The sequence below is a fragment of the Euphorbia lathyris genome, chromosome 10, assembly GCF_963576675.1.
Source record: "Euphorbia lathyris chromosome 10, ddEupLath1.1, whole genome shotgun sequence".
In the NCBI taxonomy this organism is placed as follows: Eukaryota; Viridiplantae; Streptophyta; class Magnoliopsida; order Malpighiales; family Euphorbiaceae; genus Euphorbia; species Euphorbia lathyris.
In genome coordinates, this window is record NC_088919.1 from 32,783,221 (window position 1) to 32,807,360 (window position 24,140).

Here is a 24,140-nt window from a genome sequence, read left to right on the forward strand (position 1 = left end):
CTCAAAAGCTTCTGACTTGTGCTTCATCAAGTAGATGTAACCATATCGGGTATGGTCATCTATGAAGCTTATGAAGAATCTGAATCCTCCTCTTACTTGGACTGACATAGGACCACATACATCTGAATGAATGAGTCCTAGAGTGTCTGATACACGTAGCAAGGCGAGAACTCAGGTCTTGACTAGTGTATAGCTGACGTAATGGGGACGCATGGGACACTTCACGATATGGAAGGCGGGACGAGGCAAGGACGCATGGGATACGTCACAACCCAAATGGTATGCCTCTTGTCTAACATATATAACATGGTGAAAAAGCGCATGATACGCCATGACATACGGGGCATGAAGTTCATGCCCCTCGCTTGGCGTAAGGGATGAGGAGAAGATGTACAGGATGCGTTATGACGCACATAGTACACCTTCTGACCGATGTGTAATGATATGGTAGAGACATAAAAAATGGGTCACCATATACGAGGCATGATGAGGAAAAGAGACATAGGATATGTCACGACATAAGAGGTATGCCTCCTGATCGGTGTCTAAGTAAATAATGGAAGACGCATCCGGTGCGTTACGTCCTACGGGGTACGACAAAATAAAGACGCAAGGAATATGTCACAACATGACAGGTGACACGTGACGACATGACAAGGCAAGGACATCGGGGATACATCATGGGAGAACAATACACCTCTTGACAGGGTAAAGACATATTGGATATGCCACGACATACGAGGTATGACGAAGCAAAGGCGTAGGGGATACGCCATGACATAAGGGTTGTACCTTGTGACTAGTGCCTAGGATACTAGAGAAATGTACGAGGTACGCTACCATACGCAAAGCATGTTAAGGCGAAGACGCATAGGACGCGTCATGACATTATGGACATGCCTCCTAGCTAGCATACAAACGACACGGTGAAGACGCACGAGACGTGCCAAGGACACATAGGATGCATCCTAACACATAGTTACGGCAAGGCAAAGACGTATGGGATACGTCACGACATAACTGGTATGCCTCCTGATAGACACGTGACGCTGGGGTCGACTCTTTCTCACATTCCTAATAAACACATCCTAAGTCTACGAAACCTAGAATGGCTGCACGCAATCATGCAATGCTCTATATGGTATGACTGCCATGATTTGTTAAGCATAGAATGTATTATAACTTAAATCTGACTCGACTGATGTACAACAAGATATAAATCTATACAAACAAACTAGTTAGCGAAAATCGTACATAACGTGTAATTAGATCGCAACAAGAGAAAGAAAATGTTAGATATCAATCACACCATCTCTCTTCCATCCTTATTCCTCCACACACTCGTTGGTCCAAGTCTCTTTCCTAGGATTTTGGTATGGGCTCACATTACGGTCCAGAGGACGCATGATGCCATCGATTACTGCGGAAAAATAAATCATTCGTCAAATAATACAATCCATTCTGACGTATCAACATTTCGTGACTAAGATATCGACCAAATTGGATTGTCCCTCTGAATAACTTGTCTTTTGTTATTTCGCGAGACGCATTAGTTCGGGTTTTGACTCCCTTTTGGCGTGTCTCGGATTTAGACGTGGTACGAGTTATTCTTTTGGTTCAATCGTTCGTTATTGATAATGACTCGTTCCCCTTTATTCGCGTGGGTTCGTGTCTCGATTTTTGGATTACGACGGGATCTTTTGGATCTATCGAGAGACGTAACCACGTGTTTGTTTAGTGATGAAATCACTTTTTGATTTTTGTTAGGGAACGGACCCATTGCGTAACGCGTTTGTTTTTAGCGTCAAGAATCCGTTTGCTCGTTTTGGCTACGTGGAAAGACGGTGAGTCTTATCCGAGCGCACGATAATCTTTCGGCTAGCAACAAATTTTCATTTCTTCCAATTTACGGGATATATCATCCTAGCGTGGTTATAGAAAGTCAACATTTCGTTGAATCGCATGCTTATTCGAAGCAGGGATATTACCGTTCTTTTTCATTTAGGCACGAGTTAAGCAAACACGCATGTCGGGCCATATTTCTTGTAGTTTTAGTAACGGTCGAAATGATCGAACCATTAGTCAAACCCACAGTCTCGTCCATATGGTGCGATTATGCGGTTTAGCTTAATTCAACTTCATGATTTTAATCGGCGTATATACCCGTTCGAGGCACGTATTTAACGGTATTGGTTTATTTTCTTTAACTACTCTCGGGATTGACATATATCGTAGATACGGTATGATTTTGGTCGTTTGTTTATTTTTGCTTTTCTTTTATTTTCTTAGTCACTTTCGCGAATACGTCCATTTCTCCTTAGAACAACGCAAGGTATAACGTAAGAGCTCATTTTTTATTCGGAAGGGACGGGCCAAGTTCATGAAACTCTTTACGTTACAACGGGGTCGTTCAAAACAGAAATGTTCTTCGTTTTCGTTTTGTCATAATCTCGTTTTATCCCAACCTATTTAAAGAATGTGAATAACGGCTACTATTAATATAGCCTTTTGAATCGAGACATAACTATCCTTAATATCAAACCGATTCGTACTGATACGTGCTTACGCGACAACGTATTTCCTGAACATGTGCCTTCTTCGGGACACGGAAAGGGACCAGGCGGGTCGCACAAGTTCATTCATACGAGATGACTAAGTCGTCTTTAGTTCGAAACGTTTCGATGTTTTGGGGTAGTTTGTATATCGGTTTAAGAGTATATATTAACGTATCGTTTCATTTTCTTTACACATTTTAGGATTAGACACGTATCATGGCAATTTGAAAACACAAACTGATTCATTTATCACATCAAAAATGGTAACGGGTAATCCTATGGCAACTTCTAAGGCTACTATATGCTGACACGGCTGATCGCGGGACCTCACAGGACCGCACAAATTCGCCCCTAACGAATGGATGGGGACCCTTTGGCGCCTTACTGTAAGGGGGAACTTACACTAGCCTCTTTCGAGCGACGAATGGACTCTCGCTAGAGGTTTCGCGGAAATTACCCAAAAGGTTTGCAATAATGCGTATGAATGCATACGAAAAGAAATAATACGATCCGTCCCCGTTAAGGGCTTAATACACGCCTTTCGGAATCAAATTTCTCGCTTCCCCAGCAGAGTCGCCACTTGTAGGTGCCGCGGTCTCGCCCGGGCGGACCGGGGGGTGGACACCGTTGACGACAGATGCTGTGATTGGCACCGAAAGCAACCAATCGCGGAATCAAGCTGCTCGGCAGGACCGGAGCCTGGAGTATAGAAGAGTCGCCACCCACGAATGGGAAAATGAACACCGATCCCTTGCGGGAGACCGGTGAGGGTTCGGGAAACTTAGGTACGAGCCGAGAAGGCTAGCTCCTTTCCGGAGAAAGGCTACTAGGCACCCCGACATCGCCCGGTTATGAACCACCGGCCTCCTACTTAGCGTGTTAGGCGATAACGGACTAATCGCATATTTCTTTAAGTTTAAAATCCATTTGAAACCTTTTCTTTCTCGCTTTGAAAACCGTTTTGAGCATGTTATTTGAAAGCCATTTTAGTAAAGAATCACCCATTTTGCATAAATTTAAAGTATATAGGAGAGAGAGGGGGAGAAGAAAGAATTGATTTATTCACAGTGTGATTCATGCTTCAAGCTATACACTAACTCTAAGTTAATCTCATTCCCCAAAAATGAGTTTATTTACATGGTTCGTACCTTAATCGCCGTTGGAACGATTTAGGTACGTTTCAAAACCCCGTTAACTTACATGACATCGACTCGAATCGCCGTTGGAACGACTCGAGCGTTTGAAAACGTTGAGCAAAAAGTTTTAACCCAAAAATGTGATTAAGCATACAAGTCCATTTATTTTTCTACAAAACCGTTTAGTTTGGAAAACGATTCAAAACTCTATTATTTAGAAAGAAAACGATTTTAATTACAAGATTCGCTTAATCCGTCGTTGGAACGAATTAATGTTTTAAAACGTGATATTTTGGGAAATCAATTGAAAGTGATAACGAACCCGAAATCTTTTATTTATTAGAAAAACCTATAGAGTACTTTTTAATTAAAAACTCAAATTAAAACCCCTTTTTTACCTTTTAACTCCTCCCTTTAGACTTGAGCCCCTCTTTATCTAATTAAACCATATGAATATAATTACAATATATAACCCATTAGACCCACAAATCACCTAGTCCATAATTACCCAAAAATATATACTTATATAGTTTAAGAATAAGAGTAACTAGTAAATATACACATAATAAAAAAAATAATAGTTATAACTATAAGTAAATAATAAAAATAGAGTAAAGGAATGATATATACTATAGATATATATGTATAAATAAAAGTAAAAATATGGCTATGTATATTGTACTTTAATCCAAATAAAAATATGTGAAAATACTAAATAATATTAATAGGTAGAAAAACTAATATTTGACCCAAAACACCCCAAAATAGTATTTGTACATAAAATGTGCCAAAAATAATCAAGTAAATACATCTTCAATATTAATAAACCCAAAAATGCTAATACCATAAAAATATCAATTAATTAATTAACCCAAAAATAATTAAAATGAAAAGATAGAAAAAGCAACCTCATCCATACCCAAAAAAATATATGTATAGACAACCCTAAAATTGAGAATAAAATGTATTAAGTATCCTATCATACCCATATCCCTATATTTACAATATTTCAACCCACCAAGACATACCCAAATAATTAATAAAGATTTAATAACCCAAAAAGGTATAAAGAAAAACTCACCAACAGTCCCTATTTTAACTAAGAATCTCAAATGAACCCAAAATAATGACTATAAAAAAAATCCATAAATAAATAACTAATTATATAATAATGATAAACTAAATACACTCACCACCCCGCCATATATATATATACTTAACATAATAAACTAAATTCCTCCACCTCCGCCGTATATATATGTATAATGGTAAATATCAGGATCAGTCCCTGATTTATTTAAAAATTCAAAAAAGGACCCAAAACATAATAAAACAAAAAGATGAAAATATCAGAAACAGTCCCTTTGAAATTCCAGATTTACAAAAGATATTAGATCTAGTCTATTTTGTCATTTTAGCCCCCCAACTACCCAAATCGGGTCATGGTTCATAACGGAGGATTCCAAAACGACGTTTTATTGAAAATAACGGTTCAAAATGTTTATAGAACAACGAATCTACAACGTTTGGATCCCGAACTACCCTTGAATCGGGTCACGGTTCGTATTGGGATCCAAACGAAGTTTTTATTTCAAAATCAAAACCAAATACTTGTTCAAATGCAAAACGAAAAATTAACTTAACAAATCTAAACAATAAAAGTGTAAAAAAACAAGTAAATAAATAGATCTAAACAACAAAAATGCAATAAAGAGTAAACGGGTCTAGTTCCTCGGATTATTACCTCTTCAATCGGTAATGGAAATCCCAAATCAAGTCGATTGATTTTGAGTCGTTTTTTGGTGTTTTTTCCTTTAGCTCGGGTCTCGTGAAATTTTTCCAGAGGTTCGGGTGTATCTTTCTCCCCTCCCAAATGCATTAGGGTCCATGCTATTTATAGGCATGGAGCCCTAAAAGGGTAATTTGCCTTTGCTTGGAGCCGAGGTAGGCTCCAAGCAAAGATGAGCAGCTTACCCTTGCCTTGGAGCTAAGGGTAAGCTGTCAATCATCATTTCAATTTTTTTTCTTTTTTTTTTTAAATAAATAGATAAATGATGCATTTGGCATTCGGCCAACACTTGGCCGAATGCCAAATGCCATGGGGCTGGGCCTGGGCGGCCCAGCTCCCGTCACGGGCCGTCCAACGGCCCGTGACGAAAATAGTGGCCCCCGATGGGGCCGCGTTTATATATATAGAAAATAAAAATAAAATACACCTAAAATTAACCAAAACTAAAAAATAATTTTTATCAAAAATATTTTTACCAAAACCGATTTTATAAAATTAGCTTTTATAAAATTGGTCTTTTTACAAACTCTCTTGTTATTTTTCGAGTTTTAAAACAAAACCCTTATTGACCCGAAATTTTATTAATAATAGAATTAATAAGAAAATGACACGAAATACTCCAAACTTGGCGGGAAGGTTTAAGATTTCATTCGCGGAACCGATTCGCCCGTCATTTCGATTCGATTCCCGAATTCGATCAAACCGGTCTCCACGGTTCCTTTGAACAACGTTTTTTTTATTTATTATTTTTATTGACTCATCATTTATTTTAATCGACTGATTCGGATCCCTTTTTATAATTTTTCTTCATCGGTCCTCCGACTCCGGTGTCTACAGCTACCGTCTTCACCCTCCGCCATGAGCTCTAGTAGCTCTTTGAGGGCTACTAAAGATACTTCACCCTCTAGTAAGCTTTTTACAACCTATTGTTTTAGTATTTTTTGGTACAAGCATTTAATACTTGCTTTATATATGGTGCAGCCATAGCCTCAACTGCTGGTATTTTTGGAAATAATGTTGAACCTTTGGCGACCATCCCCATTTCCTGTTGTGGTCCCATTGATTCAGGTGAGATTTCAAGGGCATCGCCCTCTGTTGTTATATTAGATGAGGATGAGATATTGGGTACTTCTGAAGGGATTACTCTTGAAGCTCAGGTTGAAACTCAGATTGATATGCAGATCAAGGTAGAAGCTTCTGCCGAGGCCGAATCTATGAATGCTTCAAAAGAGAAGAAGCAAAATTTCAGTAAGATAATTGAGCTACAGATGGGGTATGAGAACTATGATCCCCAAAAGGACAAGCGTTTTAGTGGCACTTCAGAAGATGCTTTTTATATTGAGTAGACTGAAGCCAGGGCTGAAAACTATGATCCTCATAAAGACAAGCATTTCATTGGCGCCTCAAGAGATGCTTGACATATTGAGGAGGTTGAGGCTGGAACTTTAGAAGTGGTTCCTTTTGATAATGTAGAAGGGAATGCTGCAGGGACTAATTGAGAGGAAATGACCAATAAATCCTTAGGCAAAAGATCTCTATTCCCTGAAACCACCCTGGTCCTTTTTGAAGAAGGCAGAGAAGCAGAAGGGGCACTCTGCTTAGCACCAATCTGGATGCTGACAACTTCAACAGGTTGAATTCCATCCCTGGAAGACCAACAGATTTACCTTTGGACTTATAAGTCCTCTTTTCCTGATCAGCTCCTACATCACTTCTCACTACGTCTCCCTACCCGAGTTAAAGCCAGGCTCCAACTTCATCCTCCTCAACATGTTGAGTATCCCCTTCAGCGCCATTGAAATGCTTATCCTTTTGGGGATTATAGTTCTTAGCCCTAATTTATGGCTCAATTGTTTTAGTAAAAGTGTTCTTTTTCTCTTTTAACGCATTTCCTGATGCACCCTCAGCAGGAGCCCTTGCCTCAACCAATTTATTTGATTGAGCTTTAGTAGCAACTGCTTCAGAAGTAGCTAACATCTCTTCCTCATCCATCAAAACAACAGAAGTAAGCTCCACACGAGCCTCGCTAGAGTCGATAGGACCAAAGCAATAAATAGGGGTGGCTGCAAAAGGATCAAAATTATGACCAACATCCCCAGTAGTGGGAGTCATAGTTGTACCACAAATAAAGCAAGTATTAAAAGTACTTATCTAAAAAGATAGCAAAAAATATTAAAACTTCAAAAAGCACACTAGAAGGAGAGGTTTCAATAGGAATCCCATAGGAGCTGGCCGAACCCAAAGTAGAGGGAAAATATATTAGACCACTGGGTAAAGAAGCAGACGAATCATGAGTTGCCTTAGCCTCTTCCTCAGTAGCCTTCTTCGCAATCAATTGGCGAGCTAGCAATTTTTTCCACACATTACTCATATTAGAACTTGCACACATAGGAATAAAAAAATCAAAACAACTCAAAAAGGAAGTGTTCATTCCGAACCTGTAAAAATACGAGCATATAAGGCCATCCTCTCCGGATGAGCTTCGCCCTTGTCATCCAATATCAGAAACAGTCTGTTCTCTGTCATATGATTCAACATTTGTTCCTAAGTAAAAGAAAAATGTAGAATGGTCAGATAGTCATGCATGCCTTGTTCATCATCAGTAAGGGGAACCAAGTGAGAGAATCTATCTTTCTTCATCATATCGAATTCTAGGAGCTTCGAAAAGGAAAATCAATGGAGGTAGAGAGAGGTCTCAGAAATCTTGCCTCTTTCATTCATAGGAAGACATATCCATAACCAGTGAGGCTTGAACTTCTTATTACTGGAAGGTTTATCCTTAACAAAAGGTGGCAGGCTGGTGGGGAGCTTGGAAATCCATAAGGAATCATCAGTATCCCTCAGGTAAGGAGTCCATATGTGCCGAAACAAGGGGACTTTTAGCATAAAGCCTAGGTCTTCATGTACTTTAATCAAACCTAAAAGGTCCAGCTAGTCATTCGAAGACAATTGCAGGACATATATCAAGCTCCCTCAAAACATTCAAAATGCTATTGAAGAAGGGGAGATGAACCCCGTTCTCCAGGAAAATCTCATAAAACCCCAAATGGCCCTCATGCGCCTTCATTATCACCTGGTAAAAGGTTGGAACCCTAACTTCTAAATGGGAAAATTCTGGGTATCTAGACACCAACGTGGCCAGAGAAAGATCGTCAAAGGTTGAATAATGTTCATGATTTCTCAAGTGGGGAGTTCTAGGTTTCTTAACCTCTTTAGCCTCTTCAACATTCTTCCCTCGAGGCCTGCTCCTTTTACCAGTCTGAGTCTTTTTTATCTTTCCCACTGGATGAACTTACTCGAACCATTATGCAAAAAAAAGAGATAGACAAAAAGTGAAAAAAACTTACTCAGTCAAGAGAATCAACAACCTTCTGAGATAAAAAAAGGAAATATATAACTGAAAAGGCCAAATCCTAACTCCAAAAATGGACGAAAGTGAAGAATGAGGAAGGCAGTGAAAACAAAGAATGAAGAATGTAGCTGGAAAAGGCAAATAACACATTTAAAAGGAAAACAAAGAGAATCTAAAGTAAATGAAAGGACTCTCATCATTAAGAATACTTCCTCATAAATGGGCCACAAAAGCACAAGATTCCAGACCAATTAAAGGACAAACACGTCATCACAAACATAGACCAATGGCAGATCAAATTATTACGATGTAACATGCACAATTCGAAAGGGATAAATAGGTCTTATATTGAATGTCTTTTAAAAAACAAATCCTGAAAGAATGTCTAAAGTCAAGAGGGAGAGACATCTAATATCATGCAAACTGACATCACATGAATGTCGTCAACCCCACTCCTTTTGAGGTTAAAAGGCACGTGTGGAGGAACTTGCACAAAAGCAACTATTGGAGCTCCGACCTCCTTAGATGAAGGAACCTTCTAGAATCCCACGAGATAAGGATTTCTTCTAGGATTCATGTTCCTTGAAGGATACGAAATCCTAAGCTCACAAGGATTCATAAAGAAGTGAGGAGCTTAACTTAAAAAGCCCTATAAATAATCAGGTATTGAGATAAGATACGATGCGTTAACTGTTATCTCAAAACTAGTTCATACCCTTCAATTCAGTCCTAATCATAAGTTGACTTAGGCATTATAGAGGATTCGTCGGACTTCAGCCCCATCTAACCTACATTACTATTTTGTAGGTTATCAATGACGTCAGATCACTAAGACGACTTGGACATGTAAGCAAGATCAGGTAACCACTTATCAGCTGCCATGAAAGCTAATACAAAAGGATCAAAGAGTTAACTGTGACAAAAGTGAGAGACTTTATAATATGTTTTTTAAATTAGGACTGAATAGTGTGTTATGTAAAAAAGTGGGGACTAATAAATTATTTACTAAAAATCTATTGATGAATGGATAATATGAAAAAAGAAAACTGAATTACTAATAAAAAAAACCCATCACTCCTTTCTTTTATCTCTCCCAAGACTAGCGTTGCCTCCTCCTTTTTTTTTTACAAAATTCATCATAGGAGTTTCTTCACCAAACAACTTCTTGCTATTTTGAAGTTCTTTCTTTTTCAGGTTTTCTTTCTACTTGAGGATGCTCTTCATCCTCCCATCGTTCTATTTTCCTATTTTTTTTATTGTTTATTTTAGTTGGATCTCATATATTTTAGCGGATGTCTTTCGAACTGTATCTGTTGTTTATTATCTCTGTTTTTGTAACATTTGGAGTTACAAGAAATATATGTTTCATCTGTTATTTATGTTAGTCATATTTTTAATGGGTTTTCTGCTTTTTATAATATTTGTCTTAGCTTAATAGATCATGTATTAGGCATAACATATATGTGTGTGATTTTATTCCTTATTCTTTTATTGTTATGTTATATTTTTTTTTAATTCAATACATATATTTCATTAAATAAAAGGAGCTTGCTCCTTACAAATTACATCTTCAAGTCAAAAAAGTAAGCTTGTCGATTTGAAATCGTTAGCATTGGACCGAGATCGCCAAGCAACTAAGTGAGCGGCCTTGTTCGCTAAACGAGATACATGCGAGACTGATAGTCTAGATGACCTTTTAAAATTTCTTTACATCCTTAATAATAATCCCAAAGTCAGATATATCTGTTCTCTAAGCGTTTATACTGTTTGCCACCACATAAGGTTGTCTCGTAGAGCAATGGCTTCCACCATTTTTGGTTCAAAACTGCATGCATATTTGTCGCTGTTGTACCTTCTGAACTGACCTTTCTCATCACGAACAACCACGCATATACCGCTTTCATTTGAGTCAGCAAAGAATGCGTCATCGACATTGTATTTGAAGAATCCCATAGTCGGAATGTGCCACTGTTGTCTTGCTGGTTGAATGCTTCTATAATTGCGGCCCTGCTTCTTCATACACTCTTTCCATTTCTCAAAGTCTCACCCTGTTAACCGAAGTCCGACCGCAATAAGAACTATTTTTCCATTTTATAGCAAATTATTCCATTGATTCTATACTGTTCCAGGACTCTGATCACCTTTAGCACGAGTTCAATATTCGCATATTGCCATAATTGCAGAAACCAGCCTATGAAGTCGTCCCCAGCTGCCAATGGTGGTCATGTTCTCTTGCAGCGCCATCAGTCCTCTGCAAATACACATCGTACGAAAAAATGTACATCTTCCTCCGCTTGAAGACCACATATCACACATTCCTGAGGAACTTATACTCTTCGTGAAACGAGACGGGTCCAAGTCCGGAGGCAGCTGGAACATATTTTCCATAAGAAGGTTTTAATTTTTGGAGGTACCACCACTTCCCAGATTTTGAAGTGTACAACCCATTCACCGTGAAGTGCCAGATGATTCGTCCTTGCCTGCCCGAATCGAAGGAAATATTTTGTTTATTTGTGCAACCTCTATCTCACTAAAGCATCCCTCGATCCCTCCTTGGTCCCAGGTGCTTCATCTCTGGTTCAAATAAATCAGCCACCACCATATCTTCCAACCCTGCAATACAAAAAGAGTTAATTGTGAAACCTGACAACCATGGCACCCATGGATCCTTCCATACTTTAATCTTACTTCCATCTCCTAATCTCCATCTGATCCCAAACCGGAGCACATCAATCGAATCCCAAACACTCCTCCAAACATAACTGGGATTATTGCCCAATTTAGAAGATAAAAAAGTCTTGTTAGCATAGTATTTAGCTTTAAAGATTCTGCTAACTAATGTATGCAGATGAATTAACTTCCAGCCTTGTTTCCCAGGTGAACATACTACCGTTCATTATTAGCTCAAATAAATTGTAGTCCTCGATCACGTTACTGAAACCCCTCATTAATGACCCCGGATATACTGCTCCTCCCAACTTCTCTGTCTGGTTGAAATCTCCCATAATTAGCCATGGGAGGCTAGATGAATTTGCAATAGTGTGAATCAGTTTCCATGATTCCTTATGCTTGTTACATTCGAGATATCCATAGAAGCCAACAAACAGCCAATCACCAAATTCCTTATCATTGACCACCACCTCAATGTGACGATCAGAGTAACCCACTAATGCAATATTTATTCCGTCTTTCCACATTACTGCTAGCCCGCCACTATAGCCTCGATAGTTCACAACAAAACAACCCTGATACTTCAACTTCCTTTTCAAACCTTATATTCTTCTACCATCAACCAGTGTCTCAACCAGGAAAATTAGATCAGGTTTGCTAGCCCGGACTAGCTCCCCTAATGCCCGAACTGCTTGAGGATTTCCTAGACCTCGATAGTTCCAACTTATGCAACTCATTTGTTCTGGAGTTCCTGATTGCTATGCAACGTCGATACTACTTGTAAAGAAGGCTCTGTATCTCTTCTAGAATTAGATCCCTCGTGTGAGTTTATACCCTTGATCTCCCCTACTTCTTCCATCATAGACTTCCGCAATCTTGCCTTCTGTAATTCCCCTACTCTCATTATCTTTCGGTCCTCTTGAAGCTCAAACCCCTCTGCTTCCTTACTATTGCCTTCCTTTTCCTGGATTTGATTTTCAGCCCGTACCAGTTCGGCAACATAATGTCACTAAGTCTCTGAAACTGATCATGTCTTTGAGGCTTTTTCATTACACGTAAGGGTTGGGGCGACTGTTCATTGTTCTCAATTAGAACCGACTGCAGATTTTCCCCTCTGCTCCTTCCCATCCATCTGCTTTCAGTACCTCTGTTTTTTGGTTCCCTTAACCAATTCGAACTTCCCTGACTGCCACCCATACGAATTGGAGGTTTGATCCAGTCTCCCCACTCCTTTGTCAGTTTCGTCCCTGTTTCTTCAAACAATCTCTTACAGTATTTGTCAGTGTGTCCCATCATTCCACAGATATAACAGAATATTCCAAGTCTTTCGTATTTAAAGTTAACAAAAGACCATTCTCCCTATGTTTTCCTTATCTTTTTGCATCGTTTCAACGACCTTCTAGTATGCACAGCTACTCATATTCGCATAAACGATCAATATAGATTGTTTGAATTCTTTCATCGTACTCCTGGTATCTTCTAATGAAATTGCCTAATTGCTTCCCTACGCTTTCCGACATTGCACCCATTGGGAGGTCATGAATTTGAACCCATATATCCATGAAATCAAGGTTTATGTGCTCTGGGTTTTCTCTTAGCTTCCACTCGTTTAAGACTAGAGAGAAGTTGTTGAACGTCTAGGGCCTTCCTGCCGGGACTCGGTCACGATCCACGTGGTGGAAAAACTCAAACGAGTAAATATTCGAGAGGAGTTCTTGTATGATGACCCCTCTCACAGGAATCCAAGGGGTTGCCATTTTTATTTTCATCGCTTGGAAGTTTAAGATTTTCTCTGTTAGGAACCGACTAACGAACCACAATCCATTGTCCTCTCCATGTGGTGCGACGGTGTTGATGTTGAGCTCTAACCCTTCATGTTCATCGTCGGCCAAATTCAGCGTTGCCATGTCGGCTTCCATCGCATGTGATCATCGGTCGGAAATCAGAGTATGAAGGAACCAAAACCCTCACAGGTAGTTTGGAGAGACAAAAACTATTATTGATACTTCTTTTAGTTTTTTTTTATTTAATGAAAAAATAACATTTTGGTAAAAAAATTGATACGAGTAAAATAGTTAATTAATATTGGATGGATGACCGAAGTTGAAGGTTTGTTAGTAATTAAACATTAGTGGTAGAGCAAAGGCGTAAGAGTGAGACAGATGGCAAAGTGAGAGGTTGGGCTGTGACGTTATTTCCAATGAGAAACCGGCGTTCTCCAGCGTGGAAACTTTGGATCAGGACCGCACACAACCTGAATCTGATGCTTCAAAGGCCTCACACGTACGGTGGTCTTTCCTTTGTACGGTGGTTTAAATAAATAAATAAACATAACTTAAGGGCTCCACGCGGGAAGACTTTCATGTGTCATGTGTGTGAACCAACTGGGAGGAAGTGGAGGACCGCTCGTTTCTTAATTACCAATTCAAACCATATTTACGCTTTTACCTTTATTCTTATTTATAATGAAGAAGATTCAAATATAATATTACCATCTACTTATGTAATTCCAAATCTACCTCTACTTCTCCACTAATTCCTTATATTGGTTATTTATTATCATAGTCTATGATATATTTTACGATATATTTAGGTTTAATTTCAGAAGATTTCCAATTTATATATTTTAAGCATGGTTTATTTACATTTTACTAAACTACAACGTGTTTTACAATAATTTGAGATTATTATGATTCAAATTTCAATAAATTAGGGTAAAAGCTTAACAAAATATAGGTTATGGTGTTTTTTTTCTTGTGCTACATTTTGTTTTTCACACGTTGTCTTTTTTTTTTTTTTATAATCTTTTCATTATATTATGCATGTTTTATTTTTATTTTTATATTTATATTTATAGAAATAAAGTGGTTTGATTTATATGGGTTTATAACCAATAAATTAATCTTGATTTATATGAAGGGGTATTACTGTAATATGGGGATCTGTACTGCATATTTAGCAGAAATATGAGGGCTGTTCTACAACATTGATTTAGCTCGGAAGATGGGTTGGAGGAAAGTTGTGTTTGAGATGGATTCGCAGGTGGTTGCGGACTTAATTAGGAAGAAAGGTAGTCATGCCTATCGTTATGATTGGCTAATTGAAGAGTGTCGGAAATGGATTGGTTCGGATTGGGAGGTCGAAGTTGTTCATGTTCTCCGCGAAGGGAATGGAGCAGCGGATTTTTTGGCAAATTTCGCAAGTACAATGAGCTTAAGGTATCACGAGTGTGACAATCCCCCTGCAGACCTAATGGACATCATCAACACGGACAATTGTGGTGCTGGCATCCTTAGAAGAGCTCAGGTTCCTCCTTGAGCTTCTTTTTGTTTTGTTTTCGGGGTTTAGGCCCTTCCTTCTGTTCAACAAAAAAGAATTTTAAACCTATATTTTTTTAATATAATATCAGTTTATTTACTGATTAATAAAAATAACTAATAAATATATCAAAGTAGTCATTAATTGAAAAAAAACGGATAAATGCTACAGTGAAGAAGTGTTTGTTTGCTCCATTTTTTTCTCATATTTGATTTTTCAATTAAAATGAGAGTTTTAGCTTAGGAAACTACCAGTTGCGTTCACATGGATCCTGATGACCACGTAAATTTGGTCATTAACACTTAGATCTAGACAGATTAAAATCCTAAGATGGATATTCAAAACATCATAAAGCTTATATTTAATCTGCCTAGATCTAAGAGTGAATGACTAAATTTACGTGGTCATCAGGATCCATGTGAACGCAACTAAGGAAACTACTATTTACATTATTATTTTACATGAAAAATAGCTTGTTCCATAAAAGAAATCCATGTTTTTTTTGGAATCAAATAACTTTATTACTTCAAAAGGAGACATCCTTAAACATGTTGCGCTCAATAAATACAGGTCTAACTAGATGAATGAAAGAATTAGCATAGGAACGAGCATGCCGCACAATGTGGTGTGCTGCTTCATTCGCAAACCTTGAAACATAAACCACCAAAAAATTTAGGTGATGACTTAGTACCCTACGTATGTCTTCTATGATGCTACCATATTCCGTTAAGTCACGGTGCTTGGATGAAATGCTCTTAACCACTGTTAATGCGTCTGTTTCGAATATGACAGCTTGATGTCCCGTTGTAACTATCCACTCCATGCTTGTTTTTAGTGCTAATGCTTCCGCAATTTTGGCCGTTGCAGAGCCAATCGTAACCGAGCTGAACCCCACTAGATATAAGCCATTGTGATCTCTCAAAACCGCCCCTGTTCCAAAACGTCCCTCATCAGCCAATATAGATGCATCAGAGTTACATTTAACATAGCCAAAGGGGTTTTTTCCATTGATTAACATCCATGCTTTTTTTGAAACAATGTTTTCCAACATCAACAATAAATGATACGTAAACAAAACGAACATTTTATGCATTGGTACATTTGGTTAACTAATTAAAACTTAATTATCACTAACTTTTAACTGCAATTTATAACATCAAGTGAACAAAAATATTACGATAAACGCGTAACATTACTCATTTATCATTGAATAGGATAACCAAAGCTAAAAATATGTTGAGGCTTTGATGATGTTTATTGGTGAATTGAGATTTTAATTTTTTTTATTTGACTACATTAAATATTTTATTTTTTTTATTATATTAAACACGTGATGACTAAAAAAATTAATTTTATATATAAAAATCAATTAATATAATGTTATTCATTTCATTTATATATAAAATTTATATTTTTAATGGTTCGAAAACAATTTTGTTATATTATACATATGTGCTGGGTAAAAAATGTAAAAAACTTATTTCGAATAGTGAAAAATATAATTTATAAGCAGAAATGAAATAACTACAATTTTTAAATGAATTAGATATTCACAGTTAAATAATTGGATAAATATGAACTTAAAATGTAATAAAATAAATAAATAATCAGAAATTTAATACTTGAAATTAAAAGTAAAAAACTTAATTCACTAAAATTAAAAAATATGAAAAATCAAAAATTGGTTTTTTATTTTTAGGAAACAGAATTTTTTTTCTACAAAATTTATATTATCCTTTCTATTTAAGATATATATATATGTAAAATTTAAAATTGAAATTTAAATATTGAAATCAAGTAACAATGTTTGACTAGAAACGGCAAAAAGATCACAAAATTTATTAATATCTTTCCATATATCTATTTCAAATTCGAAATTTAGTTAAAAGATAGAAATTAAGTAGACTAAAATTTGCTAATGAATGAAGTGGTAGGTTTTGACTTTTGAAAATAGGATTAAAATCATGGAAACTTTTTTTTATTTTCTTTTTAAGAAGGAAGGAAACTTTTTATCAAAAAAAAAGAAGGAAGGAAACTATTTTAGCAATTGGTGAAAAGTAATTATACCGGCAAATATAAATTTATTTTTCATAGTATTTGCTAATTTATTATACTTAGCAGATAATTTGGATGTTTATCAAGATAATTATACCATTTATATTCTGCGAGGAATGGCACATATGTAATTTATAGTAAAAATATGACCTTTTGCGTATCTTTGTTGAAACCAGCTTTTCTCTTATCGTCTTCGTCCCTACGCAGTAAAACACAACACTTGTTCTCTTTCTCTCTCAACTGCAAACTAGTGTGTGTGTCCACAAAACTCTTCTTTCTAAAAGCAGTCTCATTATTTCCTTGTCTTTTTTTCATTTCAATCTCCTTTTTCTTAAAAACATAGCGAAATTAAGCTATAATCTTCCATGGCTGATGCAGCCACTAAGCATTTCCCCGTCAATGGAGGAACTGTAATTACAGACCTTAAAAGCCTATTTGTTGTTCTTAAAACCAGAAGAACGGTGGCTTTTGTTTATGGATTTATGTTTGCTTTTGTTGCGGTTACCGCTTTCTTGGCTTTTGCTCCTTCTTCTAACTCATCTTCTCCTTGGTTCTCAAATATCTTTTCAATTACCACAGGTTCTTTCAAGTCTCCTTGGTTCACCGCCAACAACAACAACTCATCTGTGAATGATTTACCGTCACAAAACACCACCAGATCTAACTCCTCCTTGTCTCTATCTTCTAATTCCACTAATGAAGTTCCAAATCCAGGATCAACCGTACAAAATCAAACTCAGGTTTCTTCAAGTTCTGTTAATGCCTCTATTTTGCAAGCAAATCACTCTGCAAATGCTTCTTCTACTGTTAATAAGGTTTTATCCGGTGCTCACAATTACACACAAGGTTCTTTGAATTCAAAATCAGATCAAGCCTTGAAGCCAAATCAAACAACCGTTCCAGTATCTGTAGTCCATGTGCCTAAGAATGAGACTTCAAATACACCATCTGCAGCTTCACCACCAGCAGCAAATCAGGGTGGAAATTCGACAAGCAACTCTCAGAATCAGAATTCAAAATTTTCCCCAAATTCTGCTTCAGTGAAGAGCCCGGTATCGAATTACACGGCTTCGTTATTGAAGAAACAGAGCAATGTAACATCTTCTCCTTCCTCAGGAAAGCAGGGTATTAAGAGCTTGATTCAGAATATGGTAAATTGTGATTTATTTGACGGAGAATGGGTTCGTGATGATTCATATCCTCTCTACAAGCCTGGGTCTTGTTCACTGATAGATGAACAATTCAATTGTATTGTTAATGGTAGGGCTGATAAGGATTACCAGAAGTACAAATGGAAGCCAAAAGGATGCAGTATACCTAGGTATGAAGCAAAACAATTCAATTTTGATTATTTGGGGTTTTATTATAGTTTATGATCCGTTGAATTGAATGCGTTTTTAATGTAGGCTTGATCCTGTAAATATGTTAAATATGTTGAGAGGAAAGCGACTTGTATTCGTGGGAGATTCTCTGAATAGGAATATGTGGGAATCTCTTGTTTGTATGCTGAAAGGGCCTGTGAAAGATCAAAGTAAGGTCTTTGAAGCTAATGGGAGACACCATTTCAGAGGAGAAGCTTCTTACTCATTCATATTTAAAGTAAGTTTTTCTAAATCTTTTACTGTGTTTTTGTCTGAGATGTTGCTAATTGAGTTATATAATCTTTGTAGGACTATAACTGCACTGTAGAGTTCTTTGTATCTCCTTTCTTAGTTCAAGAATGGGAAATGCATGATAAAAATGGAACCAAAGAAACTCTTAGGCTTGATTTAGTAGGAAGATCTTCAGATCAGTATAAAGATGCTGATATAATCATCTTCAACACCGGACATTGGTGGACTCATGACAAAACTTCCAAAGGGTTAGCTTCTAAACTTCTTTTTTAGGTTATGAGATGTTGATATATGAATGCCAATGAGTTATGTGCATATGCAGGAAAGATTATTACCAAGAAGGAAGTCATGTTTATAATGAATTGAATGTTTTAGAGGCATTTCGAAAAGCTTTAACTACATGGGCTAGATGGGTTGATCATAACATAAACCCGACCAAGTCTTTGGTCTTTTTCAGAGGATATTCTGCTTCGCATTTCAGGTTAAATGTTACTTCTCTAAATTGATGCAGATGTGTATGATTAAGTTTCATGTTTCTTGTGAGCAAGTGATTTACATCTCATTCTGCAGCGGTGGGCAATGGAATTCGGGTGGGGCGTGCGACAGTGAGGTTGAGCCGATCAACAATGCTACATATTTAAGGGAATATCCACCGAAAATGTTGGTGCTGGAGAAAGTATTAAGAGGGATGAAGACTCATGTGACGTATCTAAATGTGACACAAATGACAGATTACAGGAAAGATGGTCACCCTTCGATCTATAGGAAACAGCACGTAACATCAGCGGAGGAAAGGAAATCACCATTACGATACCAAGATTGCAGCCATTGGTGTCTTCCTGGGGTGCCGGACTCGTGGAATGAGGTTCTTTATGCTGAATTATTAGTAGATGATTTCCAAAAGCGGCAATTGCAGAAGAGGCACAGGTAAGGTAAATATAAGAAGATATAATATAGCTGAAGCTTATACACATGTATCTTTTTGTTCTCTAATCAAATTTTGGGTAAAATACAAAACAAAAAATGAAAAACCCAACATGGGTAAGATCCAAGGATTCAACATTGATAAGAACGAAGGAGGGGTGATTACTTGTATTATAATAATCAAAACCAGTTCTTTATTGATATATTCTCATATCATAGCCTAAAATTATGGCTTTGGAGTAATGTAAATTCATAATTATTTTACTTTATTTTGTTTTGTTGAATAACTTAAATTCTTCATGATTATAAAATTTGCATAATTGCATTGGTAAAGATGAGAATGTGAAGCTTTTATTTTATTTTGTATAATGTTTTTATGTCATTTTCCTTTTGTAGTATCTATGTGAATTTTCAACCCAAGGCCTACTAATACTTTACTAATCTGTACCTGCATGTAATGTAATATAGGAGTATTATTATATTAGGAAATTAGTTAATGTACTAAGTTTGATGATATTGCAATATAAAATTGATTAAGGTTTTATCTTTGTTAGACTGGAGTCTTTTTCTCACTTTGTCACATGTTATGTTCTTTCTTGATAGGAACATGGCATTTTTTCTTTTACTATTATTATATCTAACAACTTTGAAACTAGTCTAATACTATAATATTTGTGTCGGTGCTAAAAGATTCTCTTGGACAAACAAGAGATAGCCACGTCTATCACAAAGCCACCACGGAAAATAAATACCAAAACAATGTGAAATTTAAAGACCATATTACTCTTTTTCAAACTAAAGATATAAATTATGTTTTACCATATTCTTTTCAGAGTGTAATGTTATTTGAAAAAGAAAAAAAAAAAAAAAACCAAGGAAAAAATTATAAGACCGGGACATGCCAGTTTCGTTCGGTTTGTTGTAGATCATCACACCAGGTTGACTCAGATTGAAAATCTGGCGGATTCGACCGATCGAACTAGCCAGTTCGATCTGGGCAAAAGCTAACATAAGTCCTTTTGCTAGACATAAGTTACACTAATACTTGAATCAGACACCAGCTTAACTCGGATTGAAAACCTGTCGAACCAGCCAGTCCGGTCTGGGCAAAAGTTAACATAAGTCTTTTAGCTAGACATAAGTTATAATAATACCTGAATCAGGTTTCAGAATGAGTTTTAAGTTGATGCAAGTCTTTTAGCAAGACATAAGTCACAATAATACCTTTAATGAAATCAGTGACGGAAAATTTCATTTCAATTTCTCTCTAACGTTTTTGCAGAACCTTTTCTCCCGTAAAAAATCATAGTTGCTAAAAATCTCTTTCAATTAATGCTCTCTATTATCAAAAAAAAAAAAAAAATCTAATAATTAACTGAAAAATGAATTAAAACTTTACATGTAACTCTAAATTTCAGTACCTCTTTGAGCCTTTACATTCTTAATAATGGACTAAGAAAATGAATAACAGTAAAGAATAGGGTTTAAGCAATGAGTGAGGTTAAGTCCACGATACAAAAAAACAGACGATCCTTTAGAAAATGTGCATACTTCATCATGATTAATCAACATCTTTGGAACTTCCTTCATGAAAAATTTGTACATAATTCATCTCAAGCAATTCGTAAGGACAATGTTTAATTTGCTAATTGGAAGATTTATTTTCGTGAAAAAGCAAATTGGTTGTTCTGTAGTATTCATAATCGAGACGGATGATTCAGGACACCATGAATATGAGCAACCTATAAATACAATTTCAATGCATGCCTTGTTCAGAATATCATTAAAGGATAATAATGAATATTTTATAAGTGATAATGAAGAGGTTAATCATGGTGAATCAAGATACCACAAGATCATTATGAAGCAGAGATCGATATGAACATGGATGAAGGTGTTAATCATCCTAACTTGGAAGATGATCGTTTGCTAAGTGAAAATTACACTAAAGCATATAATAACACAAAAGTTGTAGTGTTTCGAGATGTAGGTATGGTGTATCTTAGTTTTGAGTCCTCGTTCGATAATAACATCAGAGTTAAACAACGACAGTCTGTCCAGAAGCGGATCGTTCGATAACAATATCAGAGTTAAACAACATCAGTCCATCCAGAAGCGGGTCGTTCGATTACAACTCAGTTTAAACAACGACAGTCCATCCAGAAACAGGTCGTTTGATTACAACTCAATTTAAACAACGGCAGACCGTCTATAAGCGTGTTGGGGTTTTATATCCTATAGACAATTGTTTTAGAATATAAATTAAGGAGGCGTTTGATTCAAACTTCGGAATCGGAATACGGTGGAAACAGAATGGGAATGACTATATATCTTTATTGTGTTTGGTGCAATGTGGAATCAGAATTATTCCTTTTAAACCTGTTTGCTTCTCTGATGATCGGAATCGAAATTAATATAATATTTTTTAAAAATATTTTAATAATATTAATAATAATTAGTTTATGAACTTTCTGGAAATTCATGTCATTCAATATATTTGTACCCATTTTAGTAATAGCGCCTGAATCAAATTTAAATTATTATTTACTTCCTCTAATTTTGATTTTATCCTCTTTCCCCAATTCTTCTCTACGGCACCTAAACTCCAAGGCTCAACAGAAAAATATGTTAATTTCAGAAAATGGAATGTTCACCGTCCGGGATAGCACCTTCTACTTTGTCATTTGTTTGCTGAACCTTTTTGCATCAAAAATTAGGGTAAATTTCACTAATGGTGTACAAACTTTGCCTCATTTCACATTTTGGTGTACAATTTTCAATTTGTCTCACTAATATGTATCAACTTATAGGTAACCTCCCACTTTGATGTCCAACCGGTTAAAATGACTGATCAAACCAGTCAAACCTGCCCTTTCACCTTTTTTCAATTTATTCCTTAAAAAATATGGGACCCAGTTTATGTATACCCCTCTCCTCCATCATTTCCATTATACTGATTCCATCTTCTTCAAATTCACCCATTTCCTTAACCTTTCCCCTTTCTACAACTAATAAATATTTCTACAATTCCCAAATCAAAACCCTGTGATCATTAGTAAAACAAACCCAATTGAGTAGCCTAATTAGAACATAAATTGCATTTGGATCTTACAAGATCTATCTCTCTCTCTTTTCAATTTGAACCTTTAGAATTAGAAATAAATGAACTGCAACTTTTTCTCCATTTTTTTCTTTCTAAAACTCCATTTTTCTGCAACTTATCACAATGTAAAGGTTTCAACTTGGGTTTGAACTCAATTATAGTCTAGGGAGATTTAGATTTTGTGCTTCTATGGCTTAAATTTGATGATGCAGGTGAACTAATGAAATTTGAACGCGCACAGGAATTCCTTTTCTTCCTCAATGTCACCGTTTGCTTCATCTTCCTTATACGAGCCAAACAGAACTTAGCCACTTCTATAATTAGGTTTATAGTTGTGTTTCGACAACGACAGTTGTGGTTTCAATTAAGATATGATGAAGAAGATGATACGCCCAAGACGATAAGCCCATCTTAACTCCGGCGGTAGTGGTTTTAATGATCAAAGACGATACGACGAAGATGATACGCCAATCTTGAGAGGGAAAAGATGAAGGTTGTCAGATCTTGGGTTTTTCTTAGATATGGTGACTGAGTGGTAAGGTATGGAAAAATTCTAAATCTGTATTTTTTTACAGAGTAGGGTATGGATTTTTTCTTCTTTGCGGAATATGCATGGAGAAGAAATATCACGATGGATGTTTTTTCCAATTGAAAAAAAAGTAAGGGATGAGTTTTTTGGTTCAAGATCTAAATTCTTTGAAGAGAGAGGTTAGAGAGAGAAATAAATGGAAGGAAGAAGATGAGGAAATGGAGGGATAAGGATAAATCAACAAAGGTATTTTAGACATTTCAATTTTAAGGGTCCCATGTTTTTAAATGGGACACATTAAAAAGGGATGATGTGGTGCGTTGACCGGTCATTTTAACCGGTTGTAAACCAAAGTGGGAGGTCACCTATAAATTCGTACATATTAGTGAGACAAATTGAAAGTTATACACCAAAGTGTGAAATGAGGTAAATATTGTACACCATTGATGAAATTTACCCCCCAATAATTGCAGAAAACAACCAGCGACTGGTTAATAGAGAGCATCCGGAGCTCTCTTTGCAGAAATCCGGCAAATTTATTTTAACCAACCCCGACTAAGATACTCACCAGTCTAAAACACAGTTTCAAAATCTTATTGTAGTTTTTTCGAAACAATCTTCTTTATAGTTGTTTCTTTGCGAGAGATGGAAATCTTGTGTTGCAGAATTTTATAGACTTCCGTTTTTTAACCACGTTCTATTTGATTCCATGAGGGAATCAAACTGATTACCATGTAACCAGCCCGGAATCAATGATTCCGTATATTAGGGAACCTCGTTACCATTCCAGCATACAATTTATCTAACCAAACAATAGGATTCATAATAAACGATTCCTATTCCCATGTATATTTTTCATGAACCAAACACTCCCTAATTATAAATTAATTGTTCTTTTATTATTTATTTTATGAGATATAGTATGTTTAATTATATAAAGGCATTGATTTTTTATCGCAGTTAAACAAGTTCAATAAAAGGAAATCTCAAATTTATTTAAGTAATCATAGTGTTCATAAAAGCATGAAGTGAGACTCTATTTTATAATAAGTTAATAAACTTAAAGTTGCCCCAAGTCAAGTAATATGTTTAGGGA

The 24,140-nt window shown here is 36.3% G+C and overlaps 1 protein-coding gene across 1 annotated transcript; it reads left to right on the forward strand.

The window, feature by feature from the left end:
• The first annotated feature begins 17,084 nt into the window (after positions 1 to 17,084).
• LOC136208853 (protein trichome birefringence-like) lies at positions 17,085 to 19,681 on the forward strand. Its single transcript, XM_066000108.1, has 5 exons — positions 17,085 to 18,196; positions 18,282 to 18,474; positions 18,546 to 18,736; positions 18,811 to 18,969; positions 19,059 to 19,681. The coding sequence occupies exons 1-5, from the start codon at positions 17,241 to 17,243 to the stop codon at positions 19,417 to 19,419; spliced, it is 1,860 nt and encodes a 619-aa protein (XP_065856180.1). The 5' UTR covers positions 17,085 to 17,240; the 3' UTR covers positions 19,420 to 19,681.
• Positions 19,682 to 24,140: the final 4,459 nt, after the last annotated feature.